This window comes from Pinus tabuliformis, chromosome 2_1 (genome assembly GCF_031772625.1).
Source record: "Pinus tabuliformis cultivar Carrire ecotype Pingquan chromosome 2_1, CPIR1, whole genome shotgun sequence".
In the NCBI taxonomy this organism is placed as follows: Eukaryota; Viridiplantae; Streptophyta; class Pinopsida; order Pinales; family Pinaceae; genus Pinus; species Pinus tabuliformis.
The window spans coordinates 978,134,495-978,162,150 of NC_142299.1; the positions used below are offsets into that span (position 1 = coordinate 978,134,495).

The 27,656-nt window shown below is 40.1% G+C and overlaps 1 protein-coding gene across 2 annotated transcripts in view; it reads right to left on the minus strand.

The window, feature by feature from the left end:
• The window catches only part of LOC149203910 (uncharacterized), a 455,652-nt gene that overhangs the window by 157,804 nt on the left and 270,192 nt on the right, over nucleotides 1–27,656 (minus strand). The window contains exons 6-11 of one of the 2 annotated variants that reach the window (XM_089403606.1): nucleotides 19,024–19,136; nucleotides 18,667–18,858; nucleotides 18,456–18,524; nucleotides 17,964–18,021; nucleotides 17,810–17,881; nucleotides 17,600–17,697 (exon numbers count right to left, since the gene is read on the minus strand). In XM_089403606.1, the coding sequence (XP_089259732.1) occupies nucleotides 17,600–17,697; nucleotides 17,810–17,881; nucleotides 17,964–18,021; nucleotides 18,456–18,524; nucleotides 18,667–18,858; nucleotides 19,024–19,136 (602 nt within the window). Of the gene's footprint in view, nucleotides 1–17,599; nucleotides 17,698–17,809; nucleotides 17,882–17,963; nucleotides 18,064–18,455; nucleotides 18,525–18,666; nucleotides 18,859–19,023; nucleotides 19,137–27,656 lie in introns of both variants that reach the window. The other variant, XM_089403605.1, reaches the window with a different exon arrangement.

The following is a 27,656-nucleotide window of genomic DNA, read 5'->3' on the forward strand; positions in this document are numbered from 1 at the left end:
TGATGTCATTGCTAGACGGTTTTTCGGGGTATAATCAAGTTTGGGTTAAAAAGGAAGATCGACACAAGACCACGTTCACAACACCATGGGGCACTTTTGAATACATCAGAATGCCATTTGGGTTAACAAATGCTGGGGCTACTTTCCAGAGGGCCATGGATTATGCCTTCAAGGGATTAATCGGGAAAATTATCGAAATATACCAAGATGATCTTACTGTTTTCTCTAAAGATGGTATCACCCATATAGATCATCTTAGGAAAGTTTTCGATAGATGCAGAGAATATGGAATCTCTTTGAATCCGGCTAAATCTGTCTTTGGGGTAACTGAAGGGAAACTTCTGGGTCATATCATTTCTAAAGAAGGAGTCAAGGTCGATCCTGAACGAGTTGAAGCAATTCAAAAGATTCCTCTCCCGCATAACCTCAAGTCCCTTCAGTCTTTCCTTGGAAAGATAAATTTTATTAGAAGATTCATCCCGAATTATGCGGAAATAGCTAAGCCCATTCAAAGTCTTCTGAAGAAGGATGTGAAATTTGTCTGGCAAGAAGAGGGCAAAAGGGCTTTCCAAGAAATCAAGTCTGCTATCGCGAAGGCTCCTGTCCTTGTTGGTCCTGATTACTCCAAAGATTTCATGATTTTTTCTTTCGCTTCTGAGGATACCATTGCCGGTGTCTTACTTCAAAAGAATGGAGAGGGTCACGAGCAGCCTATTGCTTTCATGAGTAGAGCACTTCAAAACTCCGAATTGAAGTACAATACCATGGAAAAGCAGGCTTATGCCCTGGTCAAGTCTCTTAAGCATTTTAAAACTTATGTGGGTTATTCTAAGATCATTGCTTTCGTCCCACATTCTGCTGTTAAGGACATATTAACTCAAACTGATTGCTTAGGGACTCGTGCTAGGTGGGTTACTAAGATACAGGAGTATGATTTAAAAATTAGACCAACCAAGCTGATCAAAGGCCAAGGTTTAGCTCAAATGTTAGCTGAAAGTAATGAAAAGACTCTTGGTTTGTTCTGCCTTGACGATCTATCTTCACCAGAATTAAGAAGGTTAGCTGAGCATGAATGGTATCAGGACATAGTTTACTACTTAACAAATCTTGCTTGTCCTAACCACTTAGTTGCTCATAGAAGAAGGGCTCTTAGACTAAAAGCCACTAAGTACTGCCTTATGAAGGATGGCCTTGGATGGAGAAATCCAGAGGGCATAGTGCTTAGGTGTGTTGACGATGTTGAGTCCAAAAGATTAATCTCCGAATTTCATTCAGGATTTTGTGGTGGTCATTATGCCGCTAGAACTACTGCCCACAAAATCCTGAGAGCTGGCTATTATTGGCCTTCGATTTTTTCTGATGTGCACAAGTATGTTAGAACGTGTCAAGCCTGTCAACTGTTCACTGGGAAACAGAAGCTTGCTGCCCTTCCTCTACAACCGGTTATTGTAGAGGCACCTTTTCAGCATTGGGGTCTGGACTTCATAGGGAAGTTCCATGAAAATTCTAGCAATGGCTACTCTTGGATTTTGACTGCTACTGATTATTTCACTAAATGGGTCGAAGCCATTCCTGCTAAGAATGCCACTGAAAAGGTGATTATGGATTTCATTGAGAATAATATCATTACTAGATTTGGTGTCCCCGCTAAGATCACTACTGACAATGCCAAGGCTTTCAGTTCTTCAGAGTTTACATCTTTTTGTTTCAAATATGGCATTGTCTTATCTCATTCGTCGAATTACTATCCTCAGGGTAATGGTTTGGCTGAATCAAGTAATAAAAATCTCATAACCATTATCAAGAAAATAGTAGGAGATAACAAGAAGTCTTGGGACAGCAAAATCAAGTATGCTTTGTGGGCAGACAGAATTACTAAGAAGAAATCTACTGGTAAGTCTCCCTTTGAATTGGTTTATGGCTTGGATGTTACCTTACCTGTGCACCTAAAATTGCCAGCCTATCAGCTTCTCCAAAATTTTTCCACTGATAAAGATGTTGTTCAGAATAGGATAGATCAGATTGTGGAATTAGATGAGACTCGTCGGACAGCTTTTGAAACTATATGCAAAAATCAATTTAATATTAAGAAAAGCTTTGATAAATGCTCTAGATCTAGATCTTTGCAGGTTGGAGATATGGTTTTACTTTGGGATCGCAAAAATGAAAAACCAGGAAAGCATAAAAAGTTTGACAGCTTGTGGTTGGGACCGTACATCATTAGAGACATAGCTGGACCAAACTCATTCCACTTGAGCAGATTGGATGGTGAGCCACTTCATCTACCAGCGAACGGCCAAATGCTCAAGTTGTTCTTCAGAGATGATATCTGATGCCATGGGGCATCTTTTGTATTGTATTTCTATCCCTACTCCTTGTCCTTTCAGCATTTTATTTCTGTTTTTAGGATTAGATTTACTTTTCATGTTATTAGTTAGTCAATAAATGAAGAGCTTTTATTTTTCCTGTACTTAATGCATATGATGATTTGGGAGTGGACGCTACTTATTTTTATTTGTGTGTTGTATGGATGCAGATTCTGGATTCTCACATTCCTACCAGTGCAGCAACGTGTCCCCAAGTAGAGCCAGATGTTGACCACTACTGGTCAACTACCCATGCAGTACACCTCCTTCCTGTTGGCAGAGAAGGATAGCTCCTGAGCGACATGTCCGTGCCAGCCTACAGTCATCGACAGCTTGATCATTTTTGTTGTAAACCCAGTCTGCATGTTTGAAATGTAAATAATCTAAGCAGATCAGAGTCATGTATGTAAAGTTGCCTAGGTGGACCTAACTTTCTAATGACAATCTGCGTCCCGGGAGGTTTTTAGTCTCACCGATCCATGGATCGGCAGAGTTTTCCTTCAAACCCAACCCCAAAGCCGGGATGCATTTCGTCATTAGGACTTTAGGAGAATCCTAGCGTGTTTCTCTGCTAGATTATAGTTGTGTCGCAGATCTGGGTGGTCTATGAGGGTCTATGTTAAAGTGGATTCATCCCTTTGAGATGTAAATTGTAAAAATTGTAAAAAAAAAAATCATGATGAAATGTGTCTTGAGGGTTGAAAATGTTGTAAATCCCCTCATGAGTCCTAGGTCCTAGGTGCTAGGTGATGATTCCAACGGCTGGGTTTGATGATCCGTCTTAAAATAAATTTAAATTTTTTTTTTTTTTTTAATGAATAAAAATAATAAATTCATATATAAAAAAATAAAAAATTAAAAATTAAAAAAATTAAAAAATTTGAAAAATAAAAAATAATAAAAAATAAAAAGCATAAAGCAAAAACCCTAAGCAATAAAATAATAATTTTTTTTGTGGATCACCCAAAACTAGCCGTTGGGATCATTTCCTTTATGTAAGGTCTTAGGGTCATTTTTAGTTCATCTGATCTGTGAGTCTGTACAAAAAGCTCTCTTGTAAACTGATTTCTGATTAATAAAAAGACTTTGGGGTTTCAAACTGGCTGGTGTTACTCTCTGGAACTGCTGTGAGGTGTTTGAATTTCTGCATATTTCAGTTTTTCAATAGTTAAAATAGCTGATTTTTTTAGAGCATTGTGAGCACAGGTATCTTGCTCACGTGCTAGGGTCTGAATGCTGTAGGGTTTCTGGAAAATGGCAGGTATCTCCATTTTCTTTTGAAATCTAGCAGCATCTCTTGCCCTTGTTTGCTGATGCTTGCTTGAGGTGTGCAGGAAACTTTAGGTGGAGGTTATTTGTGGGCGTTTGGGGAAGTTCTGGGCTGAACCAGCCGACTCCCACAAGCTGTTCTGTGCAGAGCCCAGCTGTTTGTGCCCTGGGTTAATCTTTTAGGGTTTATTTCCTGTTTTACATGAGGGATTTTCTTTATTTCACAGTAAAGTTCAAATGTTTGATATCTTGAAAATGTTACTGTAATCATGGTTAAATCTGGCTGTTCTAAGAGCTGTAAAATTTCTGTAACTGTGGGTAAATTTTGAAGGTTTTACGCTGAAAATTTTGCATATCCCTGCTAGGCTCTTGTTTTATCTGTTTTCCAGGGTTTCAAAGGCCCATGCTGCTGCTGAAAACACATTGCGCCAGAGTGAAAGTCAAGCGTGAAAAGGTGCGTTCTGCAGGTCCCAAACCATCCCAGGTATTTACAAAAACCTGCTGTTCTTTTAAAACTGCAAGCACAACACTGAACAATGACAGAGAAAGTTTTGAAACAAAATGGAAGTGTGAATGTATACACAGTTTAGGTTTCAGATTTGAGTGTCTTATGATTTGATTTCTGGTGGAACTTATTCAGCAATTTCATCAAACTAAGCAAGCTTAAATCGATTTGCTCCAAAAGGCTGTCTTTTTCTCTCATTTATGCATCGATTTCTCCTCTCAGAAGCTAAGGACCTGCTGTCATGAATCGCATTTGATTTTCCTCAGTGTTTTCTCGCGTGGCCAGGTCGAAGTCTCCATTGTTAGCGTATGCGTCTGCGTATTGTCTAAATTTTTTGGGCTTGGGCGTGCGTAGGGTTTATGTTCCACTTCTCCACATTTCAAATCGGTTCCCAATCGTTTTGTGCTTTCCCGAAGGCATCGTTTTCGTTTTTTTTAGGGGCTGAGTCTCATCGTCCAGCATTTCGAAGGTCGTTACTTCTCTGCCGTATCAGCATTTGCCTTTACAGCCTTCGTCGCATATCCGAAACCTGTCACTAAGCATCCTTTCCGAATTTCTGAGGCTGAGTCTCATCTCATTGCAGTTGTTTTGTTTTTGTTTTCTCTGCGTCATAGTCGTTTGCGGCTTCGGCTTGGCTGTAAGTCGATTATCCTCCGCCCTTGCTGCGTTACCATTTCGGTGCTGGTCTGGCTTGCTCCCGCTATTTCGAATCTCCCTGCGTATTTGTTTTAACGATATCTGCATCTTAACGCATGTTTTGGTCACGTTTGGATAGGCCTGGGTCACGCATTTTTTTTTTGCCGGCGGCTAAGATATCGTGTGGTTACAGTTTATCGATTTCATCATAAATCTGCCGTTCTATTTCTCTTGCAGTTGGGTGAGCTCATTCAGCGTAGGTCTCACCCCCTTTCCCGATTTTTCTTTGAGCCTGAAACTCGGCATATCGTGAGCTGTAGGGTTCTCCATTTTTGTGTTTCACGCTGAGCCTGAGCCCGTGGTAGCATGTCATTCCCAGGTTAGCATTGGTTTAGGCTTTCATCGATTTACGCTGCCATCACGTGTTTCATCTTAACCCTGCGAAAAAAAAAAAATTACAGCTCGGCCCTCTTGCGATTTGCGTTTGGCTTTCACCTTCGATTTGTTTGCTGGGGTCACGATTCTGGTTTACGCCCTCAGCGTTTCTGCTGTTTCCATCATAGTCAGTCTGCCCGCAGCCTTCTCGTGAGACCCTCTCTTAAATTCGTTGTATGGTCATAGATTTAGGTTTTGATACTTTAACTTATGAAAATAAAAAATGCGTTTCGTTTTCTTTAGTTTAGCATCAGTTAGACTTTGTTTTATTTCTGTTTAATTTAGATTTTAATGTGTTCACCTTAGGTATAGTTAGATTTAAAATTTTCATTTTTTAAATATTTCAAATAAAAAATAAAAAGGGTCTAGCTTTGTGGCTTAGTTAGGGTTTTTTGAAAACGGGTTAGGCATTGTAATAAATTTAATTAGTTTCCATTTTGTAGTTTTGTTTACATTTGAATATTTAGTCCTTAGATTTGATTTTAGTTAGTTTTAGTTTAAAAAAAATTTTAGTTTTCTTAGATTTTTTTTTTTTTTTATTTATTGAACATAAAAAAAATATATATATAAAAATAAAAAAAAATAAAAAAATTTTAGGATTTTAGATTTTAGACTTTAAATTTTTCCTTTTAGTATAGAAATTTTCTTTAAAAAAAAAAAAAAAAAAAAAAATTTCTTTTTTGTGGAAAATTACTTTTACCATCTTCAGTTGCTTATCACTGCCTATCTTTCACGCTGAGATCTGAGCACGAAATAAATATCTGGTTTCTCTGTTATTCAAAGCAAACTCATTTCTTTTAAGTTTCTGGATATTGCTATTTGATGAGCGTTGTGGTTTTACTGAATATTTAAAGCATTGCTCTCTTTATCTGATGATTGCTGGCCGTGGTTCATGTTCTTCGATCATCTAGCTAGTAACCATTTAGATCTTTTAAGGCACTGGTCTGCTCAATTCGTCAAGTCATTTTAGTGCTTTTCGTCTCCTGGCCCAACTGTTGTGGCAGTTGGCCCTTATCTTTCCTCAGGGTCTACCCCCCTTAGCCGTGGGAGACAGGCTTAAACGGAGAGACCGGGGATCAGAGTGACAGCCCCCGGTCTGAGCGTTGTCGTGCCAGTTTGCGCGACAACACTCCGCACAATTGTCTTTGTTGACACTAACAACTTTGCCTTTAAAGTCAATTTTCCTTTTGTATTAAAAGTTTCAAAACCTATGATATTTGCTTTGGTCAGGCAATCTGATACTAGAATTGCACAAAAGACATGGACATTACTGCCTCCATTTTCAGAAAATAGGAATACGATTGTCCTATCTTGCTCAAAGCGATAGCCTTGTTCTCCAACTGCTTTTCTTGTGTGACACCAAGAGGATGCTTGAAATAGTCAATTGCCTCCTGTTACCATGCAAATTAGTAGGGGTCCTAGGAGGGGTTCCTCAACTCCATCACCATCAACTCCATTTAGTCTAAAATAAATACAAATACATGCTCAACACATTACAGATCATCAACTGAAGGAAACAAAACAAGCACACAAGTGAGACCATTGTTTTTGGACCAATGTCCTCGGAAAACCCAATGCGGGAAAACCGGTGCAGCTATCTGAGGGTTTTATTATTATGCGGTCTCTAAATACAATCTGGGTGCCAAAACCGGCTCACCCAACAGAGAATAATCTCGGCAGTAGTACCTCTCCTTCGGAGACAGATGCTCCAGCTGAAACCCCAGATAAACACTCCGACAGCGCCTCAGCTCCAATCTTCCCCACGAAAAACCCCAGCTTCAGCCTCTTCTGCCCTCTGCATCAGCTTTCTCGCCAGTTCCGGTTGTTCCCAGCAGTTTCGACTTCTGCCCTCTGTGTCAGCCTTCCCGGCTATTCCGGCTTCTGCCCTCTGTGTCAGCTTTCCCGGCTATTCCGACGATTCCAGCTTCTGCCCTCTGCGTCATCTTTCCCGGATGTTCCGACAGTTCCGGTTGTTCCTGCTTCTGCCCTCTGCGTCAGCTTTTTCAGCTGTTCTGGCAGTTCCCGACAATTCTGTATGTTCCCGGCAGTTCCGGCTTCTGCCGTTTGCGTCAACTTTCCCGGCTGTTGTGCTGATCCTCCTAGCATTGTCTCTGCCTCTCTGCTTTTGTATTCACTGCCCCTCAACTGCAACTCTAATCACTCTCTCGACTTCCTCAACAAACCTTGCCCCAGAAAGTCGAAATCTTGATCAACTCGGTGTGTTCTCCAAGTGACACTCAAGCCTCCTCTTATACTTTTCTCATTGACAAATCAAAGGTCGAGATTAAGTCCCTAATCAACGACTAAGATTAGATCTGGCTTGATCCATGACTTTTTGTAACGACCCAGCTAAATTGATCCATTATATAAAGTTTTAAACCTTATAATAAAAACAAATGTGATAAAATTTAAACAATAAATGTGTTAAGTTTTATAAATACAATTTAAATTTATAAATATATATAAGTTAAATTTTATAGAATATATAATTAAACTTTATAATATATATATATTAAATTTACAAAATACATAATTGAACTTTATATTATAAATTTTATATACTATATAAAGGGACTTTATAATATATATATATATATATATATATAATCCAAATGTTATAAGATATATATAGCTAAACTTATGAATATACATATGCAGCGTAAAACACAACCTATGCTAGCATACCTAAAAAAAATCATTAAAGGATCCATTAATAGGGGCGCGTCCAACCAACTGAGAATTTATAGCAGAGCGCTCTTTGCCAGGAAAAGATCTGAAGGTTAAATTGCATGGAGAGCGTGTCAAGTCGAGGGAAGGCGGTGGCTGCAAGTAGGAGGGCGGCCACCGCCAGGCCCGGGGATAAAAATCGGCAGCATGGATCGAGAGAGGGGGGAAAAACCAGAGAGGGGCAGAGAGAACCGGAAGTAGAATTTCACCAGGAGAAAACCAGGAGAAGATAACTATCCATTGGAAGAGCTTTAAGCGGTCTGGGGTTCTGGGCACGGAGGGACAGAGAGCTTCTGTTGAGCAGCTTTCTGGATTGAGCAGCTAGGTTTGCTCAGTCTGGTTGGGTGGTATTGGTCTCCCGAAGATTGGATCAAAATAGCCACGGCATCACCAGCAGCAGAATCACCAGTTTAGTAGCAGAATCAGCAGCAGTTAAGGTAAGTACAAATTAATTCTTCAGGCTTCTGTATTTTCAGATTTTAGTTACTGTGTGTGAATGGTTATTATAGGACCGTTTAAAGTCGTGGAAAGAGTTGGACCTGTTGCCTATCGTCTTGCCCTGCCACCTCACCTGCATAGAATTCATAATGTATTTCATGTTTCTGTATTAAGACATTATGTAGCTGATCTATCTCATAACATCCAGTGGAAAGAATTGCAGGTATCGGACGAGGGAGTCATAACGGTCGAACCAATGTTACTTGGGAGCGGGAGCGGAAGCGGAAGCGGGGAGCGGGAGCGGAAGCGGGAGCGGGAGCGACCATTTTCAGAAGCTCCCGGTTTGGGAGCGAATCCCGGAGCGATTTTTTAAAAATATATATATTTTTTATATTTTTTAATTTTTGATACATATATGTAAACAAAAACATGTAGAATGATGAATTAGATATAAAAAACATAAAAAAACATAGATTGAACCATATAACAACAATCATCTAGAAGTTATAATCTTCATCAACCACGTCCGCAAGTTAGTAACATAGTAACATACAACATATTGAGTCTCATGATTCATCAATCTTAAAGTTTCAAGCTTTCAAAATTCAATATATAACATTTATCATCATTGATCACCAAAGTTGTACTTGTAAGCTAAGTGTAACCATTACAACAAATAATATCTAACATGAAATGAAATGTTATAAAATGAAACGAAATGAAACAACTTTCAACTTTCATGAAGCATCATATTCATAATTCATTACTAATGAGTTATAATTGCCAACTTCAAACTTAAATTGTCATATCTTGTTTAAAAAAATATCATAATAAATATGAAAGAGTCAATAGTTATAAAAGCTACTAGAAACTAGAGAAGAGAAGTAAATCTATTATCTATTTCTTATGCTTGGGCCTCTTGCCACCACGAGAAATGTCTAATTTTTTAATCTTGTTGCAAAATCAGGATCTTTGTCGTTAATATCACCCTCCAAGCATTGATATCCAGAGGTATCTTTGTCATTACCTTTGTATCTGTATAGGGATCTTTGTCATTAATATCACCCTCTAAGCATTAACATAAGATAGAAAAAGCATAGCATGTCAAGTCAAGATTTTGTTTGAGTGATGCGTACATTTTTAGAAGGGTCATGATAGAGGAGTTCGACAACCAATGTCACTAACATCAAGGTACATAGAGGGATTGGTACTCTTGATTAAATATGAGTTCCATACCCTAATACATGACAAAATTCAATGGAAACATTGCAATCCCCCAATCCTGAAATCCTGAAAAACTGATAAGTCTGCTGGATTTTGAATGAAATCTAAAATTCTACTTTCTCCATATGAAATCCAATGAGGACGAAACCACTCTCAAACATCCTGAGTCATTTCATGGTAATGTTAAAAATTTAAGTAAAAGGATGAAAATGAAAATTAAAGAAAATGTCACTTTTACTTTAAGAATTTAACATTACCATGAATAGCATATCAATACTAGGGCCTAGACTTGATCATTAAGTTGCCCCACTCAAAAACTATTTGTTTCTTTCAAAAAAAATTGCATTTCGAACATTACTACAAAAAAAAAAGGCAAAACACTCCCGAAAACGCTCCCGAAAAGGCAGGGAGCGAAATTTTTTTTAGGGAGCGCGCTCCCGACCCGCTCCCGCCCGGAGCGCGGATCGGGAGCGGGAGCGAGGGGGGGGGCGCTCCCCCGCAACACTGGGTCGAACCATTACGTATACTGGAACGTAGAGTTCGACAGTTGAGGAACCGTCTGGTGGACCAAGTTAAGGTCCAATGGGACAAGTATAGTCCTGGATCAGCAACTTGGGAGAATACAGAGGACATATGTCAGAGATACCCTAATTTATGTCCATTTTGAAGAACTTTACACTATGTTTAGTATATATTTACTTCACTACAATCAGGGACTCAAAACATTTTGAATGATTATGGATAAACATGAAATTTTGTGGCATAATATATGTTTAAATTCCTGCTGGTACATGGATACCAAAATAATATGTGTTTAATTCCTGCTGGTACATGGATACCAAAACAATATATGTGATTTATTTTACTAAATTATAAATGTTGAAGTAAAGTTAAGACAGTTGAATAAGTTTTCTTCTGATAAAAATTAAGATATTATAGATCTGATTTATTTTATTTTTAGTATGATCAATAGGATAGAAATCAGGAAGTGAATACATTCTAGATGAACGTCAAAAGACGTGCTTGGAATATGGCAAAATATGTTATGCTGTAGTGACATATGTAAATAATACATGAGTTATTTTGAATATGCTGATGCACATTTTACAAATGCATGGGTAAGTGTATGATTGCAGATAAATGATCCAATTTCCGAGATGACCACGTGATGACAGAACCTCAGAACAATTAAAGCTCAAAGTGATTCTATGATAGGGTAGTAGCCCTAATTTTACAGGGAGGGGTGGAGGTGTTACCCACCGTTTATCCTCCGAACCCTGGAGTCATGGGAGGACTGTGCGAGTCACGCTCCCCTAGACGTGTGATGATGACTGCCGGATGCCTACTGGGAATCAGGTCGGTATAACCGACGCTGTCACCGTAGTGTTTATGAATGGTTAGGTCAGTAAAATTGACGCCATGGCATACTCCAGTAGAGGACGGATAGGATGGGAGCAGAAGAGATTAGGGAGGATAGGATGATTTTGAATAGCTTGGGGACCGGGATAGAAAAGGTCATGTCCATTAAAACCTTGAACCTAAAACTCTAAACTTCGGGACGAAGTTCTCAGAAGGGGGGGTGTATGTAACGACCCAGCTAAATTGATCCATTATATAAAGTTTTAAACCTTATAATAAAAACAAATGTGATAAAATTTAAACAATAAATGTGTTAAGTTTTATAAATACAATTTAAATTTATAAATATATATAAGTTAAATTTTATAGAATATATAATTAAACTTTATAATATATATATATATATTAAATTTACAAAATACATAATTGAACTTTATATTATAAATTTTATACACTATATAAAGGGACTTTATAATATATATATATAATCCAAATGTTATAAGATATATATAGCTAAACTTATGAATATACATATGCAGCGTAAAACACAACCTATGCTAGCATACCTAAAAAAAATCATTAAAGGATCCATTAATAAGGGGCGCGTCCAACCAACTGAGAATTTATAGCAGAGCGCTCTTTGCCAGGAAAAGATCTGAAGGTTAAATTGCATGGAGAGTGTGTCAAGTCGAGGGAAGGCGATGGCTGCAAGTAGGAGGGCGGCCACCGCCAGGCCCGGGGATAAAAACCGGCAACATGGATCGAGAGAGGGGGGAAAACCAGAGAGGGGCAGAGAGAACCGGAAGCAGAATTTCACCAGGAGAAAACCAGGAGAAGATAACTATCCATTGGAAGAGCTTTAAGCGGTCTGAGGTTCTGGGCACGGAGGGACAGAGAGCTTCTGTTGAGCAGCTTTCTGGATTGAGCAACTAGGTTTGCTCAGTCTGGTTGGGTGGTATTGGTCTCCCGGAGATTGGATCAAAATAGCCACGGCATCACCAGCAGCAGAATCACCAGTTCAGTAGCAGAATCAGCAGTAGTTAAGGTAAGTAAAAATTAATTCTTCAGGCTTCTGTATTTTCAGATTTTAGTTACTGTGTGTGAATGGTTATTACACTTTTGGACCATTCTAACACAGTTTTATATTAATTCACATTAATATTTAATTTTCCCTAAGTTTAGACTTAGGGACTCCATTAAAAATATTAATTATTTTAATATCTCCCAAACTGTTAAGAATTTGCCTAAACCCTTTCAGGGTATTGAAGATCTCATGCGCCTTAGCCTCTCCACCAAATTTTGTGGCTAGATCACATTCGATGCTACCTCAAATCAACACTCCTCATTAAGTATTACTCTGATCATCTAGCATCGGTCCCTAATGCTAAGCCTGTTGCCCATCATCTACACTGTTGTATCTCGTACTGCCAACCATGGCTCTGCCATTGCCACTGTTGCATCTGTATGACAACTCCCTCTGCATTCGTGCTACTGCCCATGGCCCTACCACTGCCATTGTTGTGTCTGCACTGCATCCCCTCTCATCATGCTGCATCGTGCTGCCCATAACACCGCCACTGTTAAATGTTGCGCTGCAACTCAGTTACTGAGAAGTAAGTAACTGATCTTCCAACTCTGACATCTTTGTCAGGCTAGAGACACTCCCGATGCTGAAGCTCCCTCTATCACTGACAAGTGCTCCCTCTCTGACCTCTGCGTTGCTGCAACAACTCCCTACATCTCGCACCGTTGCACACCTCTCTATGCCATCCTGCACTAGTGCAACACTCCCGTGCCTCTCGCACTGTTGCAGCGTGCTAGCCTCACATTGTCCTAGGAATCCTACACTGTCGCTCCCTCTATTGCTCCATCCTCATTCGTCTCTGCCGACATCTGCCAATACTACTACCCCTCATCGGGGCTCCCGTAGCAAAGTATAACCCAAGAGGTTGGGTACCTCGAGGATCTTGCCCCTCATCACCTGTAGTTCGCCTGACTACAGCTCGATGTCTCCCCACTTCTTCTCAAGTGGCACATGAGTACTCGTGGCACAATCGTCATCCCTCAAGGCGAAGGCCTTGATACGATGTTTATCTAGAATGGACAAGATCCTGGCCTTCCATACCACAAAGTTGGACGCTCCGTCTAGCCTATCCTGATCCCTCATCCCATTCATGGCCATCTCTCTACTCTTCTCTATCGACTCCTCCGAGTCTCTCTACTTCTCGCCTGGAAGTTCTTGGTTCGACTCCTGCTGAGTCTCTCTACTTCCCATCTGGAAGTTCTTTGTTCGACTCCTCCAAGTCTCTCTACTTCCCGTCTGGAAGTTCTCTTCTGGACTCCCTCTGAGTCCTGATTTCCCTCCTGGAAATCCTTCTGCCAACCGTCAAGTTGCCCCTCTCCGATCTTCTGTGCAACTGCACCACTTATCTGGATTCCTTGGCTAGAAATCCACCTCGACAGCAACTCCGTCCCCTTGGTCTTGCCCTGTTAGGTACCGTTCTAACTATAGTACCCCACCAGCTTCACTTTGCAACTTACCCACAGCCTCCTATACCCCAGCAACTGAAGGATTGAGCCACTTGGCTCTGTGCAATCCCGGCACTGGAAAATCAACTCCCCCAGCCAACTGCGTCAGCCCTCCTGGCCTCTGCGTGAGCTTGATTCTGCCTCCCTTAGCCTCTGCGTTGTCTTTCTCTGGCCTAGAATGATGACGCAGTTCCTCTGCGTCACTCCTTCCTTTGTCACGTTCTACAAGGATCAACTCTTTCACTCGAGACAGCTGATTTCTGCTACTGCTGCTCTGCTTGGCTGATGTCCTCAGTTCTCCTATGATCTGCAACCACACTCTGATACCATGTTGTTGATTTCTAAGTCTAACCCGTTAGAAACCCTTCATGTACTTTCTGATTTATTCCTACATAATTGTTCTGTTAATTAACAAGTCATTTACCATGTAAATACTGGAAATAAATACAAGTACATGCTCAACACATTACAGATCATCAACTGAAGGAAACAAAACAAGCACACAAGTGACACCATTGTTTTTGGACCAATGTCCCCAGAAAAACCCAATGCGGTAAAACCAGTGCAGCGATCTGAGGGTTTTATTATTATGCAATTTCTGAATACAATCTGGGTGCCAAAATTGGCTCACCCAATAGAGAATAATCTCGGCAGTAGTACCTCTCCTTCGAAGACAGATGCTTCAGCTAAAACCCCGAATAAACACTCCGGCAGCGCCTCAGCTCCAATCTGCCCCACGAAAAACCCCAGCGTCAGCCTCTTCTGCCCTCTGTGTCAGCTTTCTCGGTAGTTCCCGACAGTTCCGGTTGTTCCCGACAGTTCCGGTTGTTCCTAGCAGTTCCGGCTTCTGCCCTCTGCGTCAGCTTTCCCGACCATTCCAGCAATTCCCGCCAGTTCCGACTTCTATCCTCTGCATTAGCTTTCCCGGCTGTTCTGGCAGTTCCGGTTGTTCCTACTTCTACCCTTTGCATCAGCTTTCTTTGTTGTTCCGGCAGTTCTGTCTGTTCTTGGCAGTTTCGACTTTTGTCCTCTGCATCAACTTTCCCAGTTGTTGCACTGATCCTCCCGACACTCTCTCTGCCTCTCTGCTTTTGTATTCACAGCCCCTCAGCTGCAACTTTGATCACTCTCTCGACTTCCTCAGCAAAACCTGCCCTAGAAAGTCGAAATCTTGATCAACTCGGTGTGTTCTCCAAGTGACCCTCAAGCCTCCTCTTATACTTTTCTCATTGACAAATCAAAGACTAAGATTAGAGCTGGCTTGATCCATGACTTTTGGACCATTCCAACACAGTTTTATATTAATTCACATTAATATTTTATTTTCCCTAAGTTTAGACTTAGGGACTCCATTAAAAATATTAATTATTTTAATATCTCTCAAATTGTTTAGAATCTTCCCAAACCCTTTCTGGGTATTGGAGATCTCATGTGCCTTAGCCTCTCCACCAAATTTCGTGGCTAGAGCACATTCGATGCTACCCAAAATCAACAATTTGAAGGATCCCATGAAGTGGCAATCTGCTCTTTGCTATGGTGGAGACCAGTGGCTCTCAATGCTCACCCTACAAATGCCAATATGACCCTCTGGAGGGCTTGGACCCTATATAGGGAGATCAAACCCCAGACAAAGACCCACCTGCAATCCTATATAAGATCTAATGCATCCCCTCACCTTCCAGTACAACCAAACATTAGTGCAATTGAGTAAATGAGCTTACAAATCAAGGATTTAAGTGGACACTTCCTAGTGGCATGCCCTTTCATAATGGGCTTCAGAACGTACGAGTGTCTCCAAGTTCAAGAATAAGGTTAACCAAGGACCCTATTAGGTGGTTTCATCCTCTAAGGGGGTGACACGTTCACGATACATCCATCAAATGGTAGGTGGCATGTGATTTAACAATGGAATGGAGTGGGGCATCAAGGGAAGGCTCCAAGCCACATGCCACAGTACAAGGGTAGCCATAATAAGGGAAGCCCACACTTGGGTGTATGAATGTAGGAGGGAGCAATCGTAGTACATGAGTTACCCCGACCTTTGTTTTCCCACCCTTCTTCATATGCCTTTTGCCTTTTCTTGATTTTTCTTTTCTAACTACTCGGGACTCCAAGGGATGAAAGCATGATGTGTAAGGTATAAGAATGGACTACCCTTAAGCCTCTCCTGCGTCCTCCTAGAATATGCACTTCCTCGGAAAATACTGAGTGTAAGTGCTGGAAAACTCACTACAAGTCTCCTTTGGATAGATGTGAAAGAACCTCTCTAGGGTGGCACTCAAAGTCCCCCGATGAAAGGGTGAGTTCTCTGCTTGGAAAACTCGTGTTGAACAACAAGTGACCTGGCTAAGCAGCTCAAGCAACTAAGTTAAGTTTGATATGCCAAAAAGATGCAAATGAAGTTGAGCTCCCTCCTTTTATAATTTCGTGGGCCTTCCTTCCCATGTGGCCCCTTCACCAAGCAAATCGAATTCCCTCCTAAGCATTTCGAACCATAGGCTAAGTGAAGTGTGTTTTCATTGTGTGGGTGGCCCCCACATTCCACTATCAAAATAATATGACTTCCTTTTAACTCCTAAGTCCTTTACCAAAAATGAGTGGGTCCCATAGCCTCCAAAATTGTTCTCAAAATTGGGGAATTAATTCTGTTCCAAAATAATTTAGGAAGGGACATTACAGTTATCCAATGAGATTGGACGAAAACTAGTTTCATCCTTTAGTGAATTCATTCAGAATTCACAGGTTGTACTTATCAGTTCAGTTTATTTGGAGGATCTATTTAGTATTGTAGCAGACCTTCCTGTGGCCATCACAGAAGATATTTTCTATCGAGAGCTTTATATGTAATTTCTCTAGTAAATAAGTAAAACTGCATTATTCTCTATTTCTTGTGTTATTTGTAGCATTTTTGAGTTTCATTGTAAATTTTACTTGTGCTGATGTGTAATTTTGATCAAAATTCAACTAGAAGTTTGTGGGTTAATTTTATTATAAGAAAAATCCCGAGAAATTTATAAATGGGATATTACAAAGCACTTCGTAACTAGGACTTCTTGGAAAGGTCACTCATCCCAGGATTCCTCTAGCACAAGTGCACTTAACCATGGAGTTTTTTCCCAAAGTCAAGTCCAATTAACTTGCTATCCCATGTGCAAAATCTTAGCAAGCATGGTGCCTTATGAGCTATTTGGTGGAATCATTCTAATTATTTTTTCTAATGCCTCACCATCATTTAATTGGGATTATTTGTCAAATCTAATCATAGTCAATATTTAAACATTTTTTTGTGGTTCTTACATATGAGCAATTCCATGCATGTGGACCAATAAAAACATTTGAGCAACTAGCTTCTTATGTAAGAAAGTACCTCTACATATAAGCAGATGCTTGTGTTGTAACAAAAACACTTGCCATCATCGTGTTGAAGCAATACAAAGGGGGAAATCACTGTTGGAAATGGATTAATGTCTTTTCAAGATCAAATGGGAAGGAAAAAGTCCATTGAGATGAACTAACAACAGTAATTCAAAGGATAAAGTTGAATTATGTCCCACTAACATGATAAGTTGAGGCTGCCAAAGAGCAACAGGAATGAAAAATAACAAAATATGATAACTAGAAAAAGGTTGAAGAAGTGTAGGCGACAATTTGGAGTCTATTACACCTGTATCAACAAAAATGAAGGCATGGGCCTACCATTCGAGGATAGATTTCATTTTCACTTAGCTTTGTGATAAAGACTGTAAGTTGAAAGCACAAGTATCCAGAGGAACAATCTTAGAAAAACCAATAGTGAAATTAAAAATGTTTGTAAATGTTGCTATGTCTCTTCAATATAACTGACGTACAATGTTAGGTCTCTATTCACCACTGCAAGAGACCAAAAATAAACACAAAAGAGCTGAGCACGTCAGCTATGTGTTCCACATGCTAGAGTACAGGAGGTCTGCCTTTGACTAAGATGTTTGAACAAGCTGATGACATGTTAAATTACTCGAAAACATCATGTGAAATTGAAATGAAAGAACTTAGAAGTAGATATGAAATACAAAGAAAAATTTAAACAATGCAAGAATTGATGGCTTTAACCTTTGAGGATAGAAAAACGTACATAGAGTAAATGTCGATACAATAGCCAACCAGTGCACTTGAAACTGCAAATGCAACCAAAAAATTTCCTGGCATTTCAAAAGAACCAATCAAGGAAACCTGCAAGAGGGGACTTGTCATGTGTAAACTTACGAGTTTTACATGTCAACTATGCAAGCATAATGTGTAATTAGTCCATACCAGTTTATGCACAAAAACTATTAAGACCTACCCAACCAACGATCGCCGAAATAAGAAATTGGACCCAGTCCATGGGTGTCATGCCTGGATTCCTCTTTGCTGGCTGTACAAATTTGCTCATTGAGTTTTAGTCTCTCAAAACATTTTTGCTACTCTTTATCTCATAAAGCATTCCAAAATCTTACCAGAATCGTCTCCATGTCTGCCATGGGAATGTCCTTATAGTGTTTAATGTGGATACTCCTATCATCACATTGAAATTTCTCACTTTGCGGTGTTGTTGGCCTAAAAAGCCAATAACATAAAGAATTATACCTAGCTCTTTCAGACAAATTTTACTTTGGTCTCTTTGAACAGCAATGCTTACCTGGCTAACATGTTTCCAGCAAACTAAGTAACATCACAGTCATGTGCTAAACTATGCTGGACAGCTTTTAATTTATCCCTTTTAAGAAGAAAGTTTCCCAAGTTTCCAGCTATCATCTATGACTCTAATAAGTTAGACTGTTGACCAAGATAGATACAAAATTTATTGAGGTCAACAAAGCCAAAAGTATTATGATTCTATCAACCCTCAAGGTACATGGATAGTCAAAGACATGGGCACAGTAAAAAACGAGAAAAACTCCTAAAAAAAATTCTTTGCTTTTGAATGCAGTTCAAGATGAACATGCTACCTGTATATAATAATCATCTGCTCAAATGTTGGCTCTTGAATTGTGATTTTTCCAAACAAATTTCTCAAACTGCAAAGAATTGAATGAAAATAAGTCACAGGTGCTCATTTCGGATGACATAATCAGCATAGTTTCCTTCATCTTTACAACTATAAGCTACACAACAATAACATAGCATGCCAAGGAAAACTCATTTAACATTAATCATCACCTGCATTCCATGTTCTCAAATCGTATGCGCTCCACATAAAGGCCCTTGCCCGATAGGTTTCCAACTTTCTCATTCATTTGTGTGGACTCTCTGCTATTTACAGAATGGGAAAGCGACAAGCTCGTCTGGTAGCCCGAACGTAAAATTGTTTTACTTTCACCAGTGGAGGTTCTCATAAAAAAATATGCAAGTCTGTTTATGAAAATGAGGTGAAGTAAGAAATGAGAAACTAACAAATCAAAATCAACGTTGCATATATATTAGATACAAATTGAAATCCAATCCAATGCTTAAGAGAAAGTTTCTCCATCCTACTAAGTATCCATTACAAATCATGCCCAATCACTAGCTGCCTACCCTGTCATCAGAAGCAGCCAGTCCCGAACTCGACAGAGAAGCATATCCACCTTCTCCATAATAAAGTAACCACTTGTATGGTCTAACCCAATACCTCGACGGAAAATAACAAACTTCACAACAAAAGGAGAAAAGGATTGTCAGAGAATATTCAAATTTTCTATTTCTATAATATTATAATCAATGTTGCAAACATCAACATCAGGTTAAAATCGGCAAGAGTCTGGAAAATCAAAAAATTGTGAAAATCGAGAAAATATCGGTAAAAATTGGAAAATATCGACAAAATTAAGATACCACCAAAATATCAGTAAAAATCGGCAAACATTGGCTAGGCCATAAAATTGCAATTTCACGATTTTTTCACAATAAAATCGTGATGTTTGCAACACTGATTTTAATTATAAAGTTGTCTTTTCTACAACTAGATACAATATGTAATGACAACGAATATTTTGTTTTACATCCAAACTGAAAAATCATCTTTGATGATTTATGAACGAAAAATTGGAGATGGGAACAGCAAAAATACATGTATTGCATGTATTGTCACTTTTGTCCATTTCTGACAAAATATGGGAGATGTTCCTATGAAAACTATAAAGTATAAATTAAGAAATAGGTATTGGACTAGCATTGAATTAGAATATCGTTTTATATGTAAGTGCACGTACATGGTCTTGACTATGAAAATAAATATTTATTTCCTTTTACAATTGTGCACAGTAGGATCTTCATGTGTAAAGGAAGTATTGGATTAGCTGAGATGCAAACAACGCATATCTAAACCAAAATCACACAAATCAAACCATGAATAACTTGGCAAAGGAAAAAGTATGAATCCTATTCTTGCAAACTTAGCAAAAAAAAAAACCACAAACATATTTAAATTTAAAGAAAAAAAGCTTTAAATTTCAAAAAGACCTAAACCCATACAAACCAATTGGTCTACACCTTGTTACCCACCACTTTGCAGGTAATATCCCCAGGAGAATTTTTTCTCCATGATGAACCTCAGCTAGCAGTCAGCAGCCCCTTGATGCCTCCTACTAGATCATTGTGCCATTTCTCTGCCACCTAAGCCAGCCATGTGGTCCCTCACCCACCTGTATTGATCATATGTTTGAAGGTGGGCCCCCTGAATCTAAAGGTATGTCTTGTCATTTGGTAATTGGGTATTGGGTTTACTTATCATGGATACTTCTGGGTATGGATTGATGGGGTGATTTGGCAAAAAGAGTGGGCTTAGTTTGTGCTCTTGTTCCCTTGATCTCTTTCGGTTGTTACTGTTGGATCTTAGTCCCGAGGGATCTCCTTTATTGACCATTTGGATCTAGAGTTGTACTACTTGGGAAACCCTGACATTGGGTGTGTGGTCCCCCTCCTTTACCTGCACATGTTACTCCCTTTCCACCCACTATACCCCATTCAACATTTCTCCCACCTGGCTCCACATTCCCATTCTAGGTCCACATAGGGCTAGCCTCCCTATCCCCTTGCCCCTAACTAGGGTTAGGCGTAGAATGATACCTCGGAGGTTGAAGCAATTAAAAGAAAAAGAAAAAGCAAAATTGGCTACATTTAACAGGAAATTGTACCACAAAATGCAAAAGATGGCCGGGACAAAATAATCAGAAGGTGGGCAAAAGCCAATGCATGAGCTCCACCCCAATCCATGGCCATCACCCTGGTTCCGTAGGCCCTCGATGAGCCTCATTTATCAGTCAGTAACTCATGATTGTTCCAACCCCTGGAGGGCAATGAACTGCCCTACCTAAAAGGGGGTAATCACTGCTATATCTTACATATCATGCTCTTGTACTTTGAGCCCTGGGCAATTAATTAAAGAAATTCATAAAAGGCAATAGGCATATAAAGAAGGGTTGAAAACTCAAGGTCGGGGCACCTCATGTACCACGATTGCTCCCTCCTACACATTACATACCCAGGTGTGGGCTTACCCTTATCTAGCTACCCCTATGCCCCACTATGTGGCCCAGGATTGCCCCTCTCATTCCCTATTCCATTCCACTTATTTGTCATTTGCCAACCCCATTAGAGGGATGTACCTTAGACATACTATCCCCATCAAGGGCTGAAACCACCTAATAAGGTACTTGGCTAACACCCTTTGGAGCTTGGAGACACTAACACATGCCAAAGCCCACTATGGAAGGGCATGCCATTATGAAGTGCCCACGTTGTTATCCATTTTTTGTAAACTCTTTTACCTATTTAATGACTGGTTGTATTGAAAGCCTAGGGGATGCATTGGATCTTATGCAGGATTACAGGCGGTTTCCATTTGGGTTTGGTCTCCCTATATGAGATCCTTACCCTTAGAGGTCGACATTGTCACATGTAGGGTGTGTGCATAGAGAGCCATTGGCCTCCACAATAGCAAACAACACTCCATGGATCTTCATGGATGCTCAGAGACCACTAGCAATCCACTTTTGGGATGATGGTGATATGCTTGGTACATTATGCCCAGAAGGCCCCCACAGGAGCCCCACATTCTTGGCAGGTGTCCCAAGACTTGTGTCATGGCAGCATTCATTCCACCACTTGGACCCTTGTAGAGGATCTACAGGCATCTTCAATTCATATGGAGACCCATGGGGTCATTTATGTGCCCTCGGACCCATTGGGAGCACCACAGGTCTACTACTTGGAGAACAAGGGGCCACCCCCTTATCCATCATATTCTGAGGAATTTATCCTCAATATCGCACTTTTGGATATTAGTATGCCTTTGGATGGCCCCAAGACATGTACATATTATTATTTGGCCCCTTATGAGGTTTATTTTTACACTTGTGAGCTAGTTTGGTGAGCTTGTCACCAATAAGGGTTTTATTTGCACATTATTTTATCAGTAGGGGCTAACGTAGGCTCATAGGCTAATTCGAACTCCTTAGTGTTAGGATATTCCGACACATAGGAAATAGTTAAGTTCAACTTGGTCTAGTATAGAGTTAGGTATAGAGTTAGGTAAAAGTGTGTTTCTTTACCGTTGTACATTTTGTAACTTACAATCCGACGGTCACGATATGTAGTGATCCAACGGTTCACTCTCACCTCGGTATTACCGACACTTGATCCGTGGCTTGACACCCGATTGGTCCATGAGTTCTATTTAAAGCGCATGGAGGGTCATTGTTCGGGTAATCCGTGCATGAGAGAAGCTTATGTAAATTTTCATTCTTTGATTAATAAATTGCCTGTAGTACCCACGTTGGGACAAGCCGTGGACTGTTTCCCTCTTTGAGGGTTTTAACCACGTCAAAAATACTAGTGTATTGATCTGTGATCTGGTTGTGAGCGGTGTCCTTTTGGTATTCTTTCTGAGGAACTTACCCTGTAAATTCCTACATGGTATCAGAGCTACTTGAGGGCCGCGTCCGTTGGTGATCCAAATCTGAAGCCGGTAGAACTGCATGCGGCTGTCATTTCCTAGATCTGCTGTTTCTGACTGCTTTCGGGCCGAGAGGACTGCTCTGTTGCGTTCAGAGCATCTGTTCCAGTGAGGAACCCCTTTCGTTTCACGCGAAAAGGTTTCCGGTAGCCCTAGCTGCGTCATTTTTCAGATCGGGAGGTATACAGTGTTTTTTTGCAGTTTACTGTTATTTTCTCTCTGCTTATTTCGGTTTCAGTTTATTTAGCCCTTTTTTTTAACCGGATCTATACCTTTCATTTCTGCGTATGCTCTTTGCCCTGCGACTCTGTGCGATCTGGGCAAATCAGAAACAGAAAGGAAGGATTTTTCTCATGCGTATGCTCTTTTCCCTGCACCTTAGTGTGATCTCGGAAAATCAGAAACATTGAGAAAAATATTTAGTTTTTCGGCTAAAGCTAACTTTGAGATTTTTTTTTTAAATTTCTAGTTTTTTGGCTAAAGCTAACTTCGAGCCGCAAGGTTCGTTTTTCTTTGCATATTCGTGTTGGGTTTTGTGTTTTGTGTTTTGTAGGGAAAAAGAGCTTTCAACAGGCAAGCACGCAAATCAAGCCCCCCCCCCTCTCTCTCTCTCTCTCTCTCAAATTTTTTGTATAGATCAATTGGTTCAAAGCTATTTTAAGAGAGTAGAGGTCTTGGGTTCAAGTCTCCATTTTGTGGGGGCGGATTTTTTCATTCCCGCACATTCGCGCACTTTGCTGGCAACGTCAACAATTTTTTTTCAAAAAGCCATAACTTCTTCATCCGGAAGCCTTTTTCAGAGCCGTTTTTTTTAAAACCGCCTATTTTTTCGAGATCTATCCATTGGAACACTTACTTTCAGCATCTTCAGCTTCAGTTTTTTTAAAAAAAAATGGAAAGTCCATGCCAAGTCATTCTTGACAGCACTAACTACTTCCAATGGGTAGCCTACATGGAAGATTTACTTAGAAGTAAAGGTCTCTTCAGAATAGCCACAGACCAAGAGAAGAAACCAAAAGATGAAGACAAGGCTGTAAAATGGGAAAATAGACAAGATCAAGCACGTGGTTTGATAGGGATGTCTATTTCTCCTGATCTTAGATTCCACATTGCAGAACTTGAGACTCCTCATGAAGCATTAGAAAAACTCGCTAAAGTTTTTGGGATTAAAAATGAAATTAGAGCCCATCAACTTGAAAATGAGTTGCTTACTTTGGATCCTAATAATTTTTCTTGCATTGAAGATTTCTTGTCCAAATTCAAGACCCTTAGATATCTCTTGGAAGGTGTTAAAGTTAAGAAAGAAGATGGTAACTTTATTTATTCCATCCTTACTAAGTTGGGACCAGCCTACTCTGTATTTGTTTCCACTTTCCATTCTACAAAGGAAGCTTTCATTTGTCAAGGAAAAGACTACAAGGCCCCTTCCTTTGACTCCTTTTGTGATTCCTTAATAAGAGAACAAGAAAAACTCTTACACCTTGGTCTTCTTAATCTTGGAAACTCTTCCAAGAAAGCGTTAGCCGCCCAGCAGCAACCAAATTCAAAGAATCCTAAGCAGACATATCCCAAAAAGAATGGTCCTAAGCAAACTCAGCCTCAAAATGAAAGATCATTTCAGCAAACTGATAAGACCAATAAAAACAAATGGAAGAAGACTGATAGACATTGTAACTTTTGTAATCGAGATGGCCACTTAGAATCTAAATGCTTTAAGAAGATGGAAGCCTTGGAAGCCGCAATGAAGAAACATAACATCCATGTGGAGCCTACTTCAACTTCAACTTCCGGAATGGCACTTTCTGCATGTCGTTGTCAATCATCTCAGTCTGGTTACGCATTAAATGTATCTTCTTCTTCTCCTTCTCATGAGTGGCTCATTGATTCTGGAGCCTCTTATCACATGGCCAAAAACCAAGCCATGTTTTCTTCTTTAAATGATTGTAACACCAAAAATATATATGTTGGTGATGATAGATCTCTTAATGTTGTAGGCACTGGAACTGTTCATCTAGACAATGGTCAGTTTAATGATGTATTATGTGTTCCAACCTTATCCTGCAACCTTCTATCTGTCTATCAGATAACTCATTCAGGTGAAGGTAAAATTGTTGAATTTTCACCTCATGATGTTGTAATCAAGGATCTAAGAGATCCTAAACAGATTCTAGCTACTGGTATTGCTGATGATTCCACAAGGTTGTATAAGTTTCACAACTTTGGGTCATCAAATCTTCCCTCAGTATTTGTTGCTCATAATGATGAAGTGAGCAAACTTTGGCATGAACGATATGGTCACTTAAACTATCGCTCCCTTCAGCATCTATGTAAAGAAAATATGGTGACAGGTCTTCCTATGGTATCTTGCAGAGATGGTGTTTGTTCCGGATGTGTACTCGGAAAACATCATCGGGACAGTTTTGACAAACGTGCCTCTTGGCACGCCTCAGCCCCTTTACAGCTTGTGCACAGTGATTTATGTGGTCCACTTCCTATTGCTTCATTCTCTGGCTGCAAGTATTTCTTAACTTTCATTGATGATTTCTCCAGACGCACTTGGGTATACTTCTTAAAACTCAAGAGCGAAGTATTTAACACATTTTTGGCCTTCAAAGCCTTTGTTGAAAAACAATCTAGACATCAAATTCTTAAGCTAAGAACTGATAATGGTGGAGAATATGTTAAAAACACATTCATCAACTTTTGCACCGAAAATGGAATTCAAATGCAACATACTGTTCCATACACTCCACAACAAAATGGTGTAGCTGAAAGGAAAAATCGCACCTTAAAGGAAATGGCTAATTGTATGCTGCAATCTAAAGGACTCAGTCTTAGTTTTTGGGCCGAAGCAATTAATTGTGCAAATTATATAATCAATCGCACTCCTACTAAGGTTCTAAAGAATATCACTCCAGAAGAAGCTTGGAGTTCCATTAAACCAGATGTAAGTCACTTTCGTGTGTTTGGAAGTGAAGCATGGGCCCATATTCCAGATGAAAAGCATAAAGCTTTAGAACCTAAGAGTGAGAAATGTACTTTTGTTGGATATTCTGAAGATGTAAAAGGTTATAGACTTATTCCATTTAAGTCCAAAAATGTTATCATTAGAAGAGATGTAAAATTTGATGAAAATAAATCGGCCTGCGAGCCTAGTCCGGCGGATGTGCCACCTCTTCCTATCTCTTCTACTTTTGAAAACATTTCTTCTTCAGATGATGAAAGTGAGGATGATAATCCTCCCCCACCTTCTCAGGATCCTCAACTTCCAAGATGGGTCCGTGCTACTCGGGATGCAGCAGGTGATCTTGCCGGTGATCCTACAGATCAGCGACGTACACGTTCTCAGTTTGAAAGAGCCTCTTCTTTACTAGCTCAAGCTCCAGTAAATCATGATCCTGACACTTTTGCAGAAGCTTCAGGCCATCCACATTGGGAAGCAGCTATGAATGAAGAATATCATTCATTGATGACAAATGATACATGGGATCTTGTTCCTCTACCAAAGGGACGCAAACTTGTTAGATGTAAATGGGTTTACAGAACCAAGTATGGACCAGATGGGAAAGTTGATAAACATAAAGCTCGTCTTGTTGCTAAGGGTTTTTCACAGGTTGAAGGCATTGACTACACTGAAACCTTCTCCCCTGTTGCCAAAATGAACTCTATCCGCCTTGTTCTTTCCCTTGCTGCCTCTTTAAAATGGGAAGTCCATCAGATGGATGTTAAAGCTGCCTTCTTGCATGGGGACTTGCAGGAAGAAATCTATATGGAACAACCCATTGGCTTCATACAAACAGACTCCAGCCTTGTTTGTCGACTTAAGAAATCCCTTTATGGCCTCAAGCAAGCTCCTTGGGCTTGGTATGCCAAAATGGATAGCTTTCTTTTACTGGCTTTTCTAGGTGTCATTCTGACAATACTGTCTACACCAAGAAAGTAGGCAACTCTCTTATCATCCTTGTTCTTTATGTTGATGATCTTATCCTTACTGGTAGTGATCCCAACCTTATAAACCATGTGAAGTCTAGCCTCAAAAGGAAATTTGAAATGACAGACTTAGGACACTTACACTATTTTCTCGGTCTTCAAGTCTTGCAATCCAAGGAGGGTATTTCCCTTTCCCAGTCCAAGTATGCTTGTGATATTCTTCGTCATTTTCACATGGAAGACTGTAAGCCAGCCCCTTCTCCCTTTCAGTCTGGAGTCAAACTTTCAGTCTCTTGTACTTCTCCTGAAGTTGATGCTACCTTATACCGTCAACTTGTAGGAAAACTCTTGTATTTAACCCATACTCGTCCTGATCTTTCCTTTGCTGTTGGCCTTGTTGCTCGTTTTATGCAAAACCCCCGTGAAAGTCATTGGAAAGCAGCCAAAAGAATACTTCGTTATGTTCGAGGTACAGTACAGTTTGGGATTCATTACAGTGCCAAAGCAGCTCCTCTGTTAGTTGGTTTCACCGATTCTGATTGGGCTGGTGACCCTGATGATCGGAAGTCTACTGCCGGTTATGTCTTCACTCTTGGTTCAGGACCTATTACATGGGCTTGCAAGAAACAGGCTGCCATTTCTCTTTCGTCAGCAGAAGCAGAGTATCGTGGTGCCGTGGAAGCTAGTAAGGAAGCCTTGTGGCTTCGTCAGATCCTATCAGAGTTTGGCTTTGAGCAGCAGCATCCAACCACACTTTGGTGTGATAATCAAAGTGCCATTCAGCTATGCAAAGATCCAGTCCAGCATCAGCGCAGTAAACACATTGAACTACACATGCACTTCATCAGAAACCTCATTCATGACCATGTTCTTGAAGTGCAATATTGTTCAACAGATGATCAGGTTGCAGACATATTCACAAAGGCTCTCACAGAGGCGAAGTTCACTAAACTTCGATATATGCTTGGAGTTCAGGAAGTTGTCACTAAGGGGGGATAGGCTCTAGTGCCTCCTTCCTTCTCCTATTGTGTCATATTTGTAAATCCTTCAATCCTATCCCAAGTTGTTCTTAAGGGGGGATGTTAGGATATTCCGACACAGGAAATAGTTAAGTTCAACTTGGTCTAGTATAGAGTTAGGTATAGAGTTAGGTAAAAGTGTGTTTCTTTACCGTTGTACATTTTGTAACTTACAATCCGACGGTCACGATATGCAGTGATCCGACGGTTCACTCTCACCTCGGTATTACTGACACTTGATCCGTGGCTTGACACCCGATTGGTCC